The sequence below is a fragment of the Leguminivora glycinivorella genome, unplaced genomic scaffold, assembly GCF_023078275.1.
Source record: "Leguminivora glycinivorella isolate SPB_JAAS2020 unplaced genomic scaffold, LegGlyc_1.1 Scaffold3, whole genome shotgun sequence".
Lineage (NCBI taxonomy): Eukaryota > Metazoa > Arthropoda > Insecta > Lepidoptera > Tortricidae > Leguminivora > Leguminivora glycinivorella.
The window spans coordinates 1,915,166-1,935,848 of record NW_025952828.1 but is presented as its reverse complement, the minus strand read 5'-3'; the positions used below and the strand labels follow the sequence as shown (position 1 = coordinate 1,935,848).

Genomic DNA, 20,683 nt, shown 5'->3' with positions numbered 1-20,683 from the left:
TTCATTTTAGTCTTTAAAAAAAATCGCATATTTTCGTGTTTCATTCGCATTTCGCAGACATTTCTGTTTGACATTTTTTTTTGTTCTTTTGCGAACTAACTATATCTACAGCAGAACTGCGCATTTGCGCAAGCTCCCCCTGTTGCATCAAGTCAGTGCAAATTAGTGGTTATTCCATAAATAGGATAAATTGAAACCAAATCAATCATTATGCTAGTTCTATAAAACCCGGTGGACTCCCTGTATCAGGCATTACTGTAAAAAAAAAGAAAAATAATTATTTAAATACCGGTCTGGTTGCTAAAAAGCTAGTCATGGTTGCTAAAAATATAGCTTACGTGGGTATTTAATATTGAAATTTCCTGGTTTTAGAGTGTAAAATGAAAAGTACCTATAGTTAACATTTTGCCTTATGGAAAGTGAATCGGAAAAATGCATCGTTGGTTGAAATGTTGGTGGATACCCCCCTCCCAACTGAGGGGGGACTGAAATCTTCTCGAGGCTGAGGCGTAGGGTAAGAGCCGGCGTTGCTTTATTTGACGTTCATATGCGCATTGTAATATGCCTACTTGAAAAATAAATATTTCATTTTCATTTTCATTTTCAATGCCAAGAAAATCATTGTTCTAAATGAGCCCCTGATAAGCACCGATTACGTTGAAATGACTAAGCTAATCCTAAGTACCTACTGTTGAAAACTATGGTCGTAATAAAAATGTGGTTATACTTATTAATAAAAAAATATACTTACAATAGCTTCCTGATTGCTTCATACGTCTTAACCTATATGCTCCAAAAGCTAATGCTGCTGTAGTTGCGACCCCTGCTAAAGAATATCCAAAAACAGCCAAAATATTATTAGAATCTGACGGATTCTCCTTAGCTGCCTTTAATGAATTAATATCAGTTTTATTACGTAATTTATCTATATTTGTGGAGTTCACATCAGTATCTTTAAATACATCATAATGCTCAGTCGTAGTATCATTGTAAAGTATATATTTTTTAGATGAATTAAGGTTCTCTTCAGATTCTTCATCAATCATTGTGGTCCTTTTAGTAGTAAACATATGAACGTCTGATGAGTCAGTCATATCAACTGCTGGAGCTGATTTAGTTGCAAACACATTAGTATCTAACGGATTTGTAATATCATTAGTTAATACTACATCAGACGTTGTATACTCATTGTCTTCTGACGATATTGCATCATCATTAAACGATATGCTTCCAACGACTGTAGAAGATTCGGTTGTAGATACATCAGCTATTGTTGAACTTATTTTTAATTGACCATCAAGATCCGTTGTAGTTCCATTTGTAAAGATGTATTCAACTGTTTCATCATAGATTTCAGTTGTAGTTGCATTTCTCAGTGAATACAACTGTGTCGTAGTTTCATTATGTTCTTTTGATGTGATTATTTCTTTACGAAATATATCCACTTCTTCACATTCTAAGTAATAAGTTTCTCTACTGATTTCTTTTGCTTCATCAAAGCAACTGTTTTCAGTGTCACATTCCAAGTAAAATGTATTGTTTAAATATAGTGGCTCATTAAAATCTACAGGGCAGCCATCAGATAGATAATATTCTAATGATTTACTGTTATGTGTGTACCTGAAAAATTGAAAACAAGGCGATAATGCAACGAAAACGAAATGGAATGGCATTTTATACGTTTTAATAAAAGAAAAATGTTTTTATTCGTCAGCATTGAGTGGCGTTTCAAACAGTAAAGTTATGTTACATAAACATAACTTATCGACATTTGAAATTCATTGTTCTACCGAGGTTTACATTTTAAACAAAGGCGCCTTTAAGTGTCAAAACTTCGCATTTCTGATATGCCATCTTGATAATTTTGTGTATTGTTGCTAGATTGTATTTAATATTCTGCTGTAGGTACAGTCGAGTTCATAAATATACATATCTACATGGTATTTGTTTTGTATACGTATTATGATATGTGCACGACAGAGCTAATGGATCATAATTAAAATATACAAACAAAAAATGATCAAGGCCTCCAAGTGTCCAAAGTCGGATTAGAACCAGTGTCTTCCGTTTACGCGACGGATACCTGAACCTCTGAGCCATTCGGTCACGGTTATTTTTTGTACTTAAATGATACTAGCTTCTGCCCGCGGCTTCACTCGCGTTAGAATGAGACAAAAAGTAGCCTATGTCACTCTCCATCCCTTCAACTATATCCACTTATAATATCACGTCAATTCGTCGCTCCGTTTTGCCGTGAAAGACGGACAAACAAACAGACATACACACTTTCCCATTTATAATATTAGTATGGATTAATTTTATTTCAGTTTGTAGTATAATAGTAATGTGATCACTAAAAATACAAGTTCAAATATTTTTGAAATAAAACTTTGGAAACGGATTATTTCGCGTATAATGAATTTACAATTCGTCACAAATTACAATTTGCAAAAGCTACCCACATACAAGAAATATTAATGAACCATGACCATAAATAATAATTATATGTTTAAGGCAGGTTATAAAATAATATAATTTGTTCGACGGGTAAGATTAGTACCTAGACTGGTCATTGTAATATAATTATAATATAGCAAACTTACATAGTCAGTGACGTTACATTGTTGTTACCGCAGTACGTTTCTTTCACCAATAGTTGTGGTTCCATACATTCTTCGTCAATTTCGTAACATACTTTTACTGGAATCTGTAAATAACATAATTTTGTAAATGTTTACCATTGGTAGGGTTGTTCTGTGCAGTTGGGCCATTTATTTCAAAGTTGTCCACCCCACTTTTTTTTTGATTTGGAATTGTTTATGTGGTTTCCACTCAGAATCGCGAGCTCTTTCAATTCTAATAGGATAGGAATAGCTTACCGTGGGCCTCAGTCAATCTGTGTAAGAATGTCCTATAATATCTATTTATTTATTTATTTTATTTATTTAATAGGAGAAAAAAAGTGTCCCAAGGTTTTTTCCCATTCCGTTACCATTTTTTCATACATTTTGTATGGCGGTAACGGAATTTAAAGTTCGAAAAAATGTATGGAAATCTTGGGACATTTTTTTTTCTCCTATCAGGATCGAAAGTCCTCGCGATTCTGAGTATTAATCGCGTAAAAAATACCCATGTCACAAAAAAAGTGGGGTGGACCACTTTGAATAAAATGGCCCAGTTATTGTATTATATATAATAAAATTGTTCATATCATAATTATTATACACAGTACATAGCTTTCTTTTGACGCAAGTACGTTTCAATGTAATAATTTAGAAATGTATGTGCACTATTCTTCAAATTAAGCTCTCTGTTGGTATGAAATATACACGACTTTTTAACAAATAATACGTCTATTTGTTGTAAAAGCATAGAATTTGTGTCATTAAGACGCTACGGGAGAGAAAATGCTAAAATGGAAAGGAGTCCCCCTTTCAATTTGGGAATTTCAGTTAAAAATACTAGTCTTATTAACTAGATTTATCGAAAAAAAATGTCCATTAAGAACAAGTCAGTTAAAAGATATTGCGAAAAAATCTTTAAAATCGAGGTTCCGCTCTCGACTGTTTCCTCCTTCAAAACTTATTTCGACGGAACGAAAAATGAGAATCTGAATAACAATGAAATAATCTGTGTCGGACCGTTTAGATTTTTTGGCTAATCGTTACCGATCTTGAGTATCACATCTTTTTTTTTTGAGCCATATTGAAAAAGGTCGTTTTTAAAAATTTTTGATTGGCGCTAGCGTCTTTTAAAATAAAAATAGCAAAAAAATCAAAACGGTCCGTAACAGATAATAGTTATTTGTTATACAAGGGGGCAAAGTTGTATTTTAACGCCGAGTGTGGAATTGAAAAACGAGCAAGTGAAAGGATTCTATAGTTGAACCACGAGCGAAGCGAGTGGTTCGAGAATAGAATCCTGAACTTGCGAGTTTTTTAACACACGAGAAGTAAAATACATTTGCACCCGAGTGTAACACAAAACTTTTCCCCTCACTATAGCGAGGAAACTACAACGCAAAAAATGCGTTTATCACTGTTTTCAGTAGTTCCACAGGTGGTAAATCATCTTTATTACTAGATTCACCTACTTTTATCAATTTTAAAGCAGTTAATGTGACTTTATTCAAGGTCAAATTACTTTACCCACTAGTGGATAAAATGCGTTTTTACCCGCTGGTATTAAAGGACAAAACACGTGTTTCCGAGCTAGTGAGGGGAAAAAATAATAATAATGTGTGTTGAAAAAAAATCATTGCTCTATCTTCAAAAACCAGGGAGGAAATAGTCGAGGGCGTTTGTATGGAGAATTAACCCTTTATCGTATCGTCTTAAGGAATATGTTGGCTTTTATTTAAGTTACAAAAAATGCGTTAAAGGGCAGTCGACTGTAAAATCATATTATGCAAATTGTTCTGATGGAAACTAGGTAAGATTTTTGATAATACATACCATTGAAATTGCGAGACAGTAACACACAATCCTTTTCATATTCATAGACATGAACTGACACGTCCACTTAAAAGGGATAATTATAACAAAATAATTGTATAAATATAAATTACTACTAATTACTCATAGTTCGTCATTATTGTTATATTTACCTTAAACGTCATTACCACGTATAGACTGATTTATTAGTAGGTAATGACAAATTGCAATCACGGGTCACATACCACCTCAACTATTAGACGGAGCCTTAAGAGGATACGGTAGCGAAAATGCTAAAATGGAAAGGAGCCCCCCTTTCAACTTGGGAATTTTAGTTAAATATACAAGTGTTATTAACTAGATTTATCGAAAAAAAAAATTGCCCATTAAGAACAACTCAGTCAAAGATATTTCAAAAAAATCTTTAAAATCGAGGTTCCGCTCTCGACTGTTTCCTCCTTCGAAACTTAATCAATCGTAACGAAATTTAAGAATCTGAATAACAATGAAATAATCTATGTCGGACTGTTTAGATTTTTTGGTTAATTGTTACCAATCTTGAGTATCACACCTTTTTTTGCGCCACGATGAAAAAGGCCGTTTTTGGAAATTTTTGATTGGCTCTAGCGTCTTTAAAAATAAACATAGCAATAAAATCAAAACGGTCCGACACAGATAAAAATAATAATATTCTGTGTTGAAAAAATCTTTGCTCTATCTTCAAAAACCAGGGAGGAAATAGTCGCGAGCGTTTCTATGGAGAATTGACCCCTACCGTATCGTCTTAAAGCCAACTCAAACTTACCACATATATGTTTAAAGTTATTCACAGCAGGGTTAGCACATGATTGTCGCGAGAGTATGCCGCCGCGAGATAGACTACCCGTCCTTATGTAATTTATACAGTTAGAAGAAGACGAGTCATCTACTCGTACCTCGGGGCGACATACTCTCGGGGCCATCATGTGCTAGGCCTACAGGTCGAACGCGATTAATTAACATTATTTTACCTTTTTTCATAATGTTTCGGCCAAGTTGCACTGGCCGTGGTCACGGAAGACTTTAAATATGTGTACAAAACGCGAGAACTTAAAGTGTTATACCAAACATAAGTATGTTTTTCGTATTCACGGAACGCAAACTCTCGATCCACTACTCGTGTAATTTTGGAATATTTATAAAAAAAGTTTTAGGTTTGTACGTTGTACCTGAGCTGTTAATGTGGTAAAATGCTGTGTTGCTCAAATTGTGTCTATTTACCAGTAAAATTGTAAACATGTCAGTTGACGCGGTCTAATTTGTAAATGCTTCGTTAATGCGGTGTCTGTGTAGACTCAGCTATCAAAATAAACAAAAACAAAAAATTACAAAATAATTCCACCACACAAAATATTTTTTTTATAAAGTACCTACTACACTGACATCTTACGCTACGCTAAATATGTCTCTGTCTCTACCCATGTAACATTTTGGTATGCAAATAAAGATCTATCTATCTAAATATGTATCAGTTAAAGGGACACTATCCATATTGTACTAGTGTTACTACGAATGCTATCTAATCTGCGCAGACGCAACGGAAAGAGAGTTCTGTGAAATGTCAACAATGAAATAGAAAATTTATTTGGTTATAATTGTAACATTTCAATGTATTTCATTCATATTCGCATAGAAAATAATATTAAAAATGAAAAGAATATCTATTCAAATATACATATAGATATAGAAACTATACACAAATCGGCGTCGAGACCCTGGGTCCTGGGGTTCGGGCGCCCTGAGTCTCTTTGGAGAACTTTCAAAGAGACTCAGGGATACAACTGGCGACCGTAGAGCTGGCAGTTACCTCGCTCAACGAATCAGTTTGGCAGTCCAGCGAGGTAACGCAGCCAGCATCTGCGGCACCTTGCCGCGGGGACCTTTTTTAGATTTAGTTAAGGTTTATTTTTAATTCTTTCTATGTATAGGAATTTTTGTATTTAGAATAATTATTTAATTTATACATACACAAAACATCATAAAACTAACAAAGGGCCGGTGACAACAAACTAGTCAGTAAAAATTATCAAATATATGCAAAAATAACCCTTTCGGTTTTGTATTAAAGTTGTTGTCAACCTCTTGACTGATATCTGTGTAGATATCATAATTTATAACAGTGGCTATACTAAGTTTGCAGTGATACTTATAATTATGAAGATAAATAAAAGCTTTTATCAATTAACCTACCTGCGGTAATTAAGCTTAATTGATTTATTACAACTTGCAATTACACAAAAGCTCACTTAAACAGTACCCTTCCTTAATTACATACTTAAGTCAAATCACGCGCACTCGAATACCGCATTTACTCCCATACACACAGGAACTACAATCACGTGCTCGAAATAATAATGAGGCCTACTACATTTAAATATCATTAAGAGATAGTGGACACAACATTTTCAATCAGTCGTGACGTGACAAGTGGAGGGTGTCAAACGTTTATTTAAAAGTTTTCGAATTTAGAACGTTAGAATTCAAAATTCTAATGTGCCAGTGTAAAATTTTGAACGGAGTTTGGATGGGATTCTATTTTTGTTAATTTTCGAATTTAGAACGTAAGCATTCGATTAGTGTGTGTTTCTATGAGTGATAATTCGAATGCGATTTCCATATTTATTTAAAATATTTTCGTGATTTTCGAACACAGTTCGGATAAGATTCGAATTTCAAAATTTGAATGAGTTTGGAGTGAAGTACAATATGAAGTTGTTGTGTGTGTTTTGTTTATTTTTTGTCTGTTTGGATTTTGGACTTGTGAATGGATTAAAAGTTTCGCAGAAGGGTGTTTGCGTGTCGAAATATACGTGAGTATTCGAATTTTTAGTGTTCGATCTAAAGTCAAACCGACAAACGGCGTAAACAGGGATGGCCGGGGTGAATAGGGTCGAAACTTAAAATTCGACATTTATAATAAATATATTTTTACACATAGTGATAAATAAGAATTATATTACTGTAAAGAAATTGGCAGCAAAATCTCATTTTTCTTCCCTATTAACCATAGCTGCCCCTATTCATATTCACCCCGTTTGACGGCACTATAGTAAAAACTATAAGGGCAGCACGAGCCGTGTAGGTAGCTAAGAGTTGTCCACTAGTCCTATCGAGTGCATTGATAAAACGAGTGAAGGAATGCACATCATAACTCATTAATCAAGAAAATTGTACGACGGCGACCACAACGATATCGCAACAGTAATGCAGCTGCACTGGAAATCCGAACGGAACCTTAAGTCGTGACCCACACAGAAGCGACGCAAGTCTTACATCTTTCCTATACAAAATTTACAGCGTGCGTAGCCGAATGCACAAACGCTCACGATTCTCACGAAACGCTCACGAAACGAAACGCTCGTAGATATCTATCTCTATCGCTCTTGCGTATTGGCGCGACAGAGCCAGACTACCTTTCGCGGCGTTTCGTTTTCGTTTCACGTCGTAGAAATGCCATTGGGCTACGGGGCCTGAGGAGACGTTTTTTAATTACAATCGGGCGGCGCGGCGCGGGCGTCCGTTCCGCGTCTTACGACGTGCGTCTCTTCTGTGTTTTTGACGCCTAATACTTATGCCATGAGACAGTCGTCCCGTCATGTATGCAGTTGTCAGGATATGCCTTGATGTATAAAAAAACAAAAGTGAGTCAGACTCAGCATAGAGGGTTCCGTTAGTATTCAGCGCGTGTAGCAGCCTAGTATGATAAATGATAAAACAAATAGTGCGAAAAGGATGGTCTGACGTGATAGGTTTTAGAACATGATATACTTAAATTCATTAGAAAATTTAGGACGAAACCCAACTCAATAACGATTTCTTTTAGCGTTAGGTAAATGTGCGATTTGTTTCAGGAGAACTCACCCTTTTCTTTATAATTATCCTATGTAATTATGTATTATCGTTCAAAATACAGCAGAGTACAATCATAGAGGTAATCAGTTCTGTTAATCAATTTCAATGACAATAAAATTCATTCCTATTTAAAATAATAACATTTTAAACGCGGAACCCTAACCTCATTAATCATGCATTAGCCTCACAGTTGTGATTCTCCGATATGCATTTAAGCATATATGATAATACGTATGTATGTATATGATAATGTATAATTGAATATAGTTATATGCAAATGGGAACGAGCTTGTCCGATGACCCGCGGCGGAAGTCCTCGGATTTAGCACATCCGGTGATACAGGAGAATATAAAAGACCTTAATTGTGTTGTAAATATTTAATGTGATTCCTTCAAAGAGTGGGTCATTGACAGTTGTTTTTTTTTTATCTGATGGATTCTTTAAAACAGTGGTGGGCAAAGGATTGTATCGGCCCACTACCGGTCCTTCAAAAAGGTGTATGATTGCTTCATATTTTGGCCCCAATGAAAAAAGGTTTCCTACCACTGCTTTCAAATAAACCAGAATAAGCTCTGTTTCCTCAGTAGGCGTGGCGGAACCTATGTATATTTTAAAATTTAATATTTATTTTTTAAATTTAATTTCGGTAATGATTGACTGTGAAATGAGCTTTCTGCTGAGGGTTCCTCGAGGAACAATGAGTAGGATACATATTATAATAGGTTCACCTGAAAATACTTTTAATTGTATATAACACTACAAATTATGTAAGTATATTGTTTTTTTTTACAGAGTGACCAAAACGAGACCAAAGACAATACTCGTGCCGACCGGGAAATGGTGCGGCACCAAAAAATGCACCGTCAAACAGACGCGCAAGCAGGTACACTGATATAATAATATTTTACAATTATCTGTATCCATATTTAATATTATAATTACAAATGGTGGAAATATGGGAAATACATACTAATATTACAAATGGGAATGTGTGTGTGTGTGTCTGTTTGTTTGTCCGTCTTTCATGGCAAAACGGAGCGACGAATTGACGTTATTTCTTTTGAAGGGATGGACAGTGACATAGGCTACTTTTAGTCTTTTTCTGATCCCCCACTTTCCTAATAGGGGGAGTGGAAGTTTGTATGGGGCATTCCGCAATTTTCAAAAACGCAAGCGAAAAAAGTTAAAATACCTACCACCAAATATCCAGTTGACACTAGGGCTCTGGATATTCGGTACTACCCGCCGATCCGTGCGCCCGGCCCCTTAGCCCCGGCGGTGCTAAGCGTCCGAACTACCCGAACCCGCTGAAGTCCGTTCCCGTGTAGTGCCGTTCGCGCGTGTAGTGCCGAATCGGCGTTCGGGGCCGGACGGCCGGACGCACGGACTTCGGCACCGTTCGGGTATTGAACACACGAGGCGGCCGGCGGACCGATCGACTTATTGCCGTGCCGGTTTGTATTTAAAAAATAGGTGAAATTTAATAATTTAGCGAACGAATACGAATTGGTTTTATACATACTCGTTTTATTTGAATCAATAACGTGTTAACTATATTTTTTGCACTTGTTCCCGTTACGTTATAGGCTACTCGTACAGATTAGATAATAATTATGACGATATGTATTCAATACAAATATTACAAACGTATTCCATATAGGTCCATAATTCGCCAGGAACACTAGTCTACTGTTTTTTTTCAATAAAGTTGCTTAAGACAATTGCGAAAAGTAGAGTTTAATGGACTTTATTTGTCTCTAGGTTAACTAATAGAAGTCTAAACAGGGTATTGGTTTGTGTGAAAAATACTATATTAGTTCTATTACTTACTTGATTGTTTTATGATATTCATGGTGCCTTACTAACAGAACTATCTATAGGGACCATACCACCTATAGGTACTTACTACATATATGTACACATGTTGACAAATATACTTCAAAATATTGTCTTCGGTTACCGCGACAGTTACTCATGCAATTTATTATAGTTATACCTATGTCTCATAGTTTTAAAATAAATAAATAAATATTGGGGACATTACACAGATCGACTTAGCCCCAAACTAAGCAAAGCGTGTACTATGGGTGCTAAGCGACGATATACATACATACTTAAATAGATAAATACATAACTATGGAAACGGATTATATCACGTATACTGAATTTACAATTCACCCCGACGTTTCGAACACTTTACAGCGTCCGTGGTCAACGGGTGACACCCATAATTAATTGTAAATTCATTACTTATAGGCGATATAATCCATTTTATTTCATAAATATCCTTCAAATTAAGGAAATTTATTTGAACTATCGAGTTATTAGTTTTTATCTAAAAAGTTAGTAGAATTAACGTCGCATGAGAAGACAAAGGTAATAATGACTTGTGGGCGGCACAATAACCAATACCCGTGGTGATTTTTTTTTACTGATAATAATGACACTCAAACCTCACACCCGGCATCCCTTTGACATGGACAAACCTTTTGTTTGAAAAGTTCTAGATGTAGCCGCGCTGTTTTACAAATACCTAGTTAAGAATGGTATTTCTTTTTGTTATTTTGGAGTGAACTACTTTGAAGTGAATATGTATCCATAGTCCTGGTTCTTAACTTGAGCTAGTCGGATAGGGTGTGACAAAAAGCATGAGACTTGACATGTATATAGATAACTTGCAAACACTTAACAGAAAAAAATAAAAGTACGCAGACGCCGAGGTGTCAATGTTTCCCCTCTTTTCCCTCATTTTTATATCACTATTTTCAGTTTTTTTATATTGTCATGAAAACCGTGAAAGCTATAATCACAATACATATTTAGGAAAAATATATTCTCCATAAAATTTCCTTCAATACTGTCTGTTAAGGTATAGCTTTAACTCATCATTTTAAAATTATGCTTAAGTCCCCCGCATAATATTTGTGTTTAACTACTAGTGGGATGAGTAGGGGTAGCACTACCGTCTGTTAGTAATATACTTTAAATGGAAATATTGTAGAGAATTTCATGGTACTTCTCCTAAACATCTTTCTGGTAAGTACCTACTCGTAATATTTACATACCAAAACCTTTAATACCTACCTTTAATAGTTTTCGTGAAAATTTAAAAAGCTAAAAATGGGAGATAATAGTGGGGGAAGAGATTGACTCCTCAGCGTGTTTCTACTTCTATTTATCCTTATGAACGTCAAAGCTATGTGCATACCAACTTTCATGCTTTCTAATTTAGGCCACTGAAAACGCGTGCCCTGATATATAATTAATAATGCCGAAAATGGAAAACATGGAAAAAATCGAGTAGTTAAAATTTGTCCCCCAGTCACAATTGCTCCGCTGTCCCTTTCTCATTTTAGTTATTAAGGTTTTATCATTTTTGGTTCTCATATTCGCTTGAACCAAGAACGCGAACGATCATCAAGCATCACTATAGGTCGAGAACGGATCGGACCCGCGGGTTTTTAGAGTCCGTCGATCCGGACGCACGGACTACACGGGTACCCGGACCTTAATTACACGGTCCCTAATTACCCGTTCCAAACGGGCCAAAAATCCGGATTCGTGTAACACGGGAACGGATACCCGGCAACGGGTACACGAAACACGGACGCGACCGGGAGCCCTAGTTGACACCAGATTATTCTTTCAGAAATACACCGTAATAACCAACCAGTTGATGTGCTGCAAAGGCTACGTCTACACCAGCGGTACCGACTCCTGCGCACCCGTCTGCAGTACAGGCTGCGCTAACGGCACCTGCGTAGATCCCGAGACTTGCCACTGCGCGCCACCGAGCTACCTCGACCCTAACACAAGAAACAAATGCCTGCTACCCAAATGCGACCATGTGTGTGTGAATGGATTCTGTTCAGTGAATAACACGTGTGTGTGTAATGAAAATTATACTTCATTCAACGCAACACATTGCGCGGTAAACTGTGAAGATGGATTCGAGATTGACAATTCTTTGAACTGCGTTCGGAAGTGTGAACCGCCTTTGTACAGGCATAAAGACAAATGCCTAACGTCTATATGCGATCATAGTTGTGCGAACGGATTTTGCTCAGTAAATAACACTTGTGTGTGTAAAGATGGTTATACAGCTATTAACGTAACACATTGTGTGGAATCTGTCACTGTGTGTGAACATGGATATAAACTTATTAAAAATAAATGTGAACCAGTGTGTGAACCTCCCTGTGTCAACGGACAGTGTGCGGCGCCGAATGTGTGTGAGTGTGAGAAGACTTTTGTGAAGAAGAACGCACAGATGTGTCAAGAGAAAAAATATGGGTGCGGAGAGTGCAGAGCCGATGGGACATGCTTGATGTAAGTAGCTAATTATACAAATAGTAAATTGAAATAGATATCATACACGGGCAAGGTCCACTGGTGGCCGAGCCGGGAATCGAACCCGGGTCTTCAGCTTACGCTGTTAAAAGAACAAATCAAAAATATTCAATAAAATAATTTGATTTGTTCCCTAGTTGTATACACATTGTAGTATTTCTCTTTAGATTCGATCGGGTAGCTTCTCACTAGAGAAACTAAACTTTACATAGATAGAATTCTTTACTCTTTACTCTTTATTGGCACCCCTCAGCAAAAGATACAGAGGAGACAAAACAAATGATTATAAATAGAGGCAGATATCAGGTAGTCTTATCCATAAAGAGCGATCTCTTCCAGATGGTAATCTGGAAGAGATCGCCCTTTATGGATAAAACTTTGGGTAGTATCTTTATGTTTTAGTAAAGGAAATATAATTACTTAACATATATTCATGAGATTAAACAGGTGCGTTTAGATATATATCTAGATGTATAGATTCACTGGTTATGGATAAGATCTTTGTAGCTCAGATGGTAGTGCACTAGACTACTGATTAAGTTTTACGCAAGATAACATTATTTTTTACATTTCCGCCATATTAATTTATGTCGGATATGATAATTATTCATGTTAAATGACGGCTTTTAAAAAAAAACATTTTTTTTAAACATTTTATTTTTCACAGACGACAGTGGTGCGCAAACTTTTTTCATTAAGGGTCAAACATTTTAAAAGAGGGCCAGATTTACATCAAAAATGCATTTTTACTGTCGCCGATGGTTGCCCACCCATCCACCCGCCGCGGGCCGTACTTGGCCACCACTGTGCACTGTAAAGGATGTAAAAGATAAGACGCTGGTATATTTATGCCAATTAACGTCTATTAAAACAAACATTAAATTCAATAGGGAAGCAATCTCAAGCTTCAACAGAACAAAGGTTATCAGCGCGACAGGACGTTACTATCGCTATTGCAAAAAGGGCTTTGGCCAGAAATGAGTATTAGTGAGTTCTGTGTCTTTGTTATAAGGCTTAATACTGGTTGGTAAACGGCCAGGAAGCTTAATGACGTATTCTGGTTGTGTCATAATGATAATACTTATTTACAATGGAATTATACGTGTTATGTAGTTTTATAGTTTAAGACGATACGGGCCCATTTAGACGGTACTAGAACTCGCGTACGAGTTTTATTACATTGCGGTATTTGATGGCTGTGCAAAATTGTATGTAACCAAATTGTGTGTCAACAGCCCGCAATGTAACTGAAATCGCATGCGAGTTCGCACGCCGTCTAAATTAGGCTTACAGGAGGGGTCAATTCTCCATACAAATGCTCTCGACTATTTCCTTCCTGGTTTTTGAAGATAGAGCAACGAATTTTTGAACATAAATTATTATTATTTTTGTCTGTGTCGGACCGTTTTGATTTTTTTGATATTTTTAAAGACGCTAGAGCCAATCAAAAATTTCCAAAAACGGCCTTTTTCATTGTGGCGCAAAAAAAGGTGTGATACTCAAGATTGGTAACAATTAGCCAAAAAACTAAACGGTCCTACACAGATTATTTCATTGTTGTTCAGATTCTCAAATTTCGTTACGATTGATTAAGTTTTGAAGGAGGAAACAGTCGAGAGCGGAACCTCGATTATAAAGATTTATTCGCAATATCTTTTAACTGAGTTATTCTTAATGGACATTTTTTTTTCGATAAATCTAGTCGATAACACTAGTACATTTAACTAAAATTTCCAAATTGAAAGGGAGGCTCCTGTCCATTTTAGCATTTTCACTCCTGTAGCACAGTATAATAAAGAGTACTATCGTACAGTATGACCACTTCCGCTCCCCCTGAAAGCGCCGCCCACTCCCTCTCGGTTACCTCACAGTTACCGCCTGTCAAAAACACGAACAGTCAACCTGTCATATTTCACTCATACAAGCATGGTACGCGTTCACCTACACGAGCTTAGAATGTGTGCTAGGAACGCGCCTCTTTCATATAATATTTGATCGCCAGTGTCCGAGATGTGCCTGTAGCGTCTTAAAATTGGCGTGAGATTTTCGGAGGTCGGGGGTTCAAGTGGCGCTCGTACTCGTACCAACAACCAATGGGTTTTTCGGAACTTATTTTTTATTTATTTACAGCAACGATACAACTACCATTACAGTTACCTAATAGGTACGATAGTGTAGCAAATTATGTACGAAATGGTATCGCTGGGAGGACAGTGTGGTGGCGGATCTGTGTCGGCTTCAAGTCAGTGACTGGCGAGAGGCTACGCGATTTCGGGGCAGGTAGCGATCTCTCGTTTCGGAGGCCAAGATTCACTTTGGATCAATGAGCCAAAATAGTTAGTTTAGTTATGTTACGAAATATTATTTAGTATTTGTCAGTCGATTTTCGGTGAAGGAAACTTTCTTGAGAAAAACCGGATTAATTGCAATAAGGTTTAGTTTGCCCCTTTAGGTTGTAAAACTCCATACCTCCTCTATTACTCCATTGCCTACTCCTAGAAGCAAATTTTGTTGCAATCAGGTAAAGCTTAAAGACCATGATTTTAGACTGACTGCTGATTTGTAAGCAACAAGCAAGAGCTCCAACATCTTGAGTAGTAAGCGTCCATAGGCTAGGCAGACTGTTTACCATCAAACGAGCCGTATGCTATTTGCCACCGAGGTTGTGTTAGAAAATATTTACAAGTAAACCTTGGTAATAAATAATAATCAATTTCATATATTGCTCAAATAGCTTTTACAAGAAACGTCAATAATATTGGGGAATTAAACGTGAATGAAATCACTTCTTCATGTATATTTTTAATTTGTTATCCATTAGCTATAATTTCAGTATTTTTAATTTCGTAACAGCAGTTTGTGGCAAATATTACATTGCTCAGACTAAAATATCAGGATTTTAGGATCATATTAAAATAATTTATTATTAATAACTTGTTTGTATCTAAATAAAAATGTCTATGAATACCTGAAGGCATTTTTTGTGGCGCCATCTATGTGTGGTGTAGTGTAGTGTATGCGCGGTTTTAGGCGGTCGCATTTTAATGTATGGGATGGTATGATCTTCTTATTATATATTTAATCCATGATAAAGTTTCTTCAAGTGAAAAATATATCAATTGGGTGGGTACTTGAGACCCATTTATTATGGCGCCTACATAATGGAATCTTCATTGTATTCAGTAATATCAATTTAAATATGTATTCCTGTCGTCCCGCTTGAGTCAACAGGAAAATGTTTTACTCGTATTGCCGTTTTCAAGTCGACCATGGAAAAATTAGGAATCGCCCCTATTGACAGTGCACACTGATACCTTTTGGCTATTAGCGTAACAGGAACGATTGTAGGTGCTCTTGGCTACGGGCTCAGCTTATTTTTATGCGCGATTGTCCTCTGTCCCCGTTCGATCGACCTTGGTGTCCTTAAATTCCTCGATTATTGGATAGGCATCTTTATACTATTACCAAAGACATATACAAGGTGCTCGCGAGGAACCCATATAACTTTAACGGCATATTCTTGGTCACATTTTAAGACTAAAATGTCATATAAACTTTTCTAGATTCTAGTTTCAGAGTTATTGCCAATTAAAAAAAAACATTTCCGTATTGTTACTCAGTAGAAAAGGTCTTCTTAACGGCGCTGATGCGCACTTGCGCAGTTGTGGAGCATAGTCTCACAGTAGTCATTGATAGATGTCAAAATGTGACAAGAAAAACTTCCAAAAAATCTGGTTTTTAGAAAAATAAATAAAGGAACTCATTTTAATTGCCAACTTCATGGATAAAAATTAATTTATATGTGAAAATACGTCCAAAAAAAAGTAAAAAAAAAACAAAAAAATTTTTTTTTCGCGAAAATTTTTAAAATTCATATAACATTTTTTCTTTCTTTTGGCCTCAGAAACGCGTGGTTCAAGTTATGCGGGTTCCTCGCGAGCACCTTGTATAACTCCGTATAGACGGATAAAGTGTAAGAAAAAAACGTATCTCAAAATTCTCAAAGCCCTAGAGAAAAAGGTACAGTGGCCTAGATGGCGACACCTTTGGGGAACGCTCGGCTAGATGGCGCTAATATTAATATTTGACATCTTAACACATATCAAGCTAACAATATGGGCCAAATTGTCAAAACTGAGGTTCAGAAGTTTTAAGCTTGTGTCGAGAGATGGCAGTCTATGCACTTCACAGTGCACGTTAAACATTTTACTTTGACAGTAAAATAAATAAATAAGCCTTTTATTTTTCTCACTTTTTACATGCATTATTAAAATTATAATGTACATGCGACAATTTTTAAAAGATAATTAATAATTTTACATTTTAAATTCAGGTACATTTTTAGTGTTACTTTTTTTTTTTGTGATGAGAACCCCTCGGTAGGGTAAAGGCCTCCTCCAACTTTGACAGTAACTCTGTATAATACTCGATCCTCTTTGCTGACGCATGTGCTCGAGAGATGTCGTGACAGGCTTACGCCGTGGCTAGCGTGCGTCGCATCGCATCGCCTATCATCGATAGTTCACCGACGTCGTCCACCTAAAACACTTCTATAGAGATCGAAGGTTTGATTCCATAGATATCGATATTTAAAATGCTGGCACTTTGTTAGTTACGATACGATATTAATAACCTCCTTTCCTTTTTTTAAATTTGATTGCCGACTGGACCACAGTCTCCCCAACTAAGCTGAGGCAAAATTTGACGTTTCATGTAAGTGCGTTAATTGATAGCGTCATTTCTGGTGGTTCTAGAAAGCATTAATAGTATTTTATGCAATTTGAGGCGAAGCCGAAAATTGTTAATAAAGACGCCACGAGTATTTTTTGACTCAGTTAAACACCGTTGCATACAATACTTTTTCTACGACCATTCACTTACTTTTTAATAGTTTTCTAGAATAACTTTCGTGAAATTTGCACTATTTCCTGTATTTTGACGCGTCGGCCTTCCCTCTGTTCCTGCACTCACCCTGTCGCTCGCACTCCCCCGCGCCGCCGCCAGCCCCCGGCGCCCCGCGAACCCCGCTATATCCCTTAAAGGCTTCCTAACAATGCTTTAAGAGCTATATCGTATGCGTGGGTGCGCGGGGCGCCGGGCGGGGGCGGGCATCTTTTATGTAGGGTTTTAACGATCTATGCACGACACTGTAAATGACGAATAACAACACGGGAGTAGAAAAAATTATTAAGTGACCATTTGGCGGCAATGAATATCACTTTTCATGATATCTAAATTTATATGACAGAAGAAACTGACTGACTGACATGTCAACTAGCCGAAACCGCTAGTCCTAGAGATTCCTTTGGCACATAAGTTCCTTATAAGGTGTAGAGGAGCACTAAGAAAGGATAATTCAAAATTCACCTCCTAAGGGGGTGAACTGGGGGTCCAAAGTTTGTATGAAATACAAGATTAGATTTACACTGTTAAGGAACATCTAAAATATTAATCATTGTATGTCAAAATTGTATGGTAGAGATAGAGACCTGAGGATGATGTATTATCTTGTATAAAAAAGTCCAACGCGCCTGCATCCTCTTAATCACACAATTACCTACAAATAAAACTACTCATTAATGACACACGGCACGTTAATGATGATCGTTAATTAATTCGTCTCATTACCGTTAACAATTGTTCGTGACGTCACGACAATATGCCGGTGTAGGGCAGGAGAGGTAGCGATAGCGATTTGTCCAGCGGACAATGTCTAGAGTTTGACTACAATAGGGTAAATACTAACGCCGTGTCTTGCGTGCGTCGCCGTCGCGTCTCATACTTCCATTTCGATAAGGTTTGATTTCATATGCGTCGCATCGCCGTCGCGCGACCGTCGCCCCGCGAGCCACGGCGTAAAAATGACAATCGCTGGCGAAGGCGCTAGATGCCAATCGAAATGCAGTTTGTCTCTGTCGTGCCTATGGTATGGTATATCGCGATATTATGCTATGCATTTGTGCATTTGGCTAGGTACCCCGAGGACTGATTTAAATGGTATGAGATCTTGCATACGAGTTTCATTACAACATTTGAGCGGCCGGCTAAATTAGATGTTACTTCAACAGTCAGCAATGTAAAAATCGCATGGGAGCTTGTGCGTCGTGTAAATGAGCCCTAAATAACACCTATGTGACATAACCACCACGGCATAGGTATTAACCACAAATGTCATATATACCATAGATCAAGCAAACGTATCTACTTAGCGTGTCAAATGAACTCAGTGAAATCCACTGAGTTGTCCGTCTTTACTCGCAGCTTGCAGCTTTCGGGCGTCAATTTTTGTAAGTTGAAGTCAACCAAAACATAAAAAATGCCTCGTTACGTGATATTCAATTGCAACAACACAAAAATTATGAACAATCAAGAGCCTGAGACATATTTAAAATTACAGGCAAGAATCAACTTCAGTACAAAATTTGACACGCTCGGCCCCTATACAAATATATGAATTTGTTTCTTCTATCTAAATTAAGTTCTGTGGTATTAACAATAGTAATGTGGTAAAAGGTAGTGAATTATGGTTGTGTTATATTTTTAAAATTTAAATTTCGAAATATAAATATTTAAATGTCAAATTATGAAATATAAATAACCAGTGTATCGTTTTCGTCGTAATCGGATGCGAATCCAAATCTATAACGATAATTTTCGTATCATTTGTAAGTATATAGCACAGTTTGATACAAATATAAATAATTAGGTACATAAAATATAAGGTCGCTGTCGAGAACAACGCTTGTAACTGTTAAACTTTACGTTCGATACTTAATTTATTAACTGTCTAATTAATGTAAACATTCCCGCTCCGCTCGTGATGTCTTTCGCTCACTGACACTATGTTTCTGTGTGGTGCAAGATAAGAGATTTTTTTCTTTATTTAAATGAATATATTTTACATAATTATACACCGTGTTTTTTTATTCCGTTAAATTGGACTCGTCGTTAGGTTCATTATCAGGAACCACCCTTTTAGTTAAATTCGCAAAAAAAAAACATTTTCATACATAATAAATGAATTTATTTTCATACATAATAAATGAACCACCGAACGAAATTCGTAGTGCAGCGTCGATAAACATCTTTAAGAAAAAAACTAAAGGTTCACATTTTAAAAACGTTTTTAATTTAGTATTACACATACAACGTGTTTCCGGTATCACTCAAAACCTCAGACACCCCAACAGATTTTTATTTTTTTAAACTCATCTAGAGTATTCATCTTTTAATCTGATGGATACTTTTTTTTAAATTGAATTTTTAGATTTCTGTACAGCTCTACATGACTTTTAGCTCTACACTCAATAAAATAATTGCTAACTACCATCATAAACCATAAAACTATTTATTTGTGAACGTTACTGCAACGACATAAGGTTTACCAATAGACAGCTAAGATGTCATTGTAAAACACTTTAAAGCTTTGTCACAGTAAACTTCAAATTGGACAGGTAATCGCAGTAAGCAAATTTAAACCCAATATTCAGAATGACAAGGTTGTAATTAGGTGCGAGTTCAATTTGTTATGACTTATGATAAACATTAAGATTAAACTGACAAACAACGTCAAACTCGTAGCGGAAAAAATAATCGCCCAAGTAACCAGCCAGTATTAATACCCCTAAATACTGAAAAAGGTAAACAACCTCTAACAATGCGATATACACAATGTTGTATTACGAATACAATAGAATAGGCACGTAAAAAATAACTAATCATACTAATTTAAATAAAAATATTACCCCCATTAAGATATAGCTCAATAGTCAATCGATTCTACTCTCGATTCTGAACAAACGGTTTTCAGGTTTTTAGTGTTAAGTGAAACACGGTGTATTGTTTAATATTACATATATAATATTACATATCAGGAAATTAAAAAAAAAACCCGTAAGTTTAAATTTTGGATAATTTTTGTTAAAATTCAAATTTCTAGTATAACTACTGCTTGTATATTGTAATAATTGTACCTACACACAGTCACTCGAATCGAATTTTGTAATTG

At 36.3% G+C, this 20,683-nt stretch overlaps 1 protein-coding gene across 2 annotated transcripts in view; it reads left to right on the top strand.

The window, feature by feature from the left end:
• Positions 1 to 7,140: 7,140 nt before the first annotated feature.
• Positions 7,141 to 20,683, top strand: part of LOC125242031 (fibrillin-1-like) — a 41,443-nt gene continuing 27,900 nt past the window's right edge. For both annotated transcript variants that reach the window (XM_048150737.1, XM_048150736.1), the window contains exons 1-3: positions 7,141 to 7,282; positions 9,118 to 9,208; positions 11,975 to 12,654. In XM_048150737.1, coding sequence (XP_048006694.1) covers positions 7,179 to 7,282; positions 9,118 to 9,208; positions 11,975 to 12,654 — 875 coding nt within the window. In that variant the 5' untranslated portion in view covers positions 7,141 to 7,178. The remainder of the gene's footprint in view (positions 7,283 to 9,117; positions 9,209 to 11,974; positions 12,655 to 20,683) is intronic.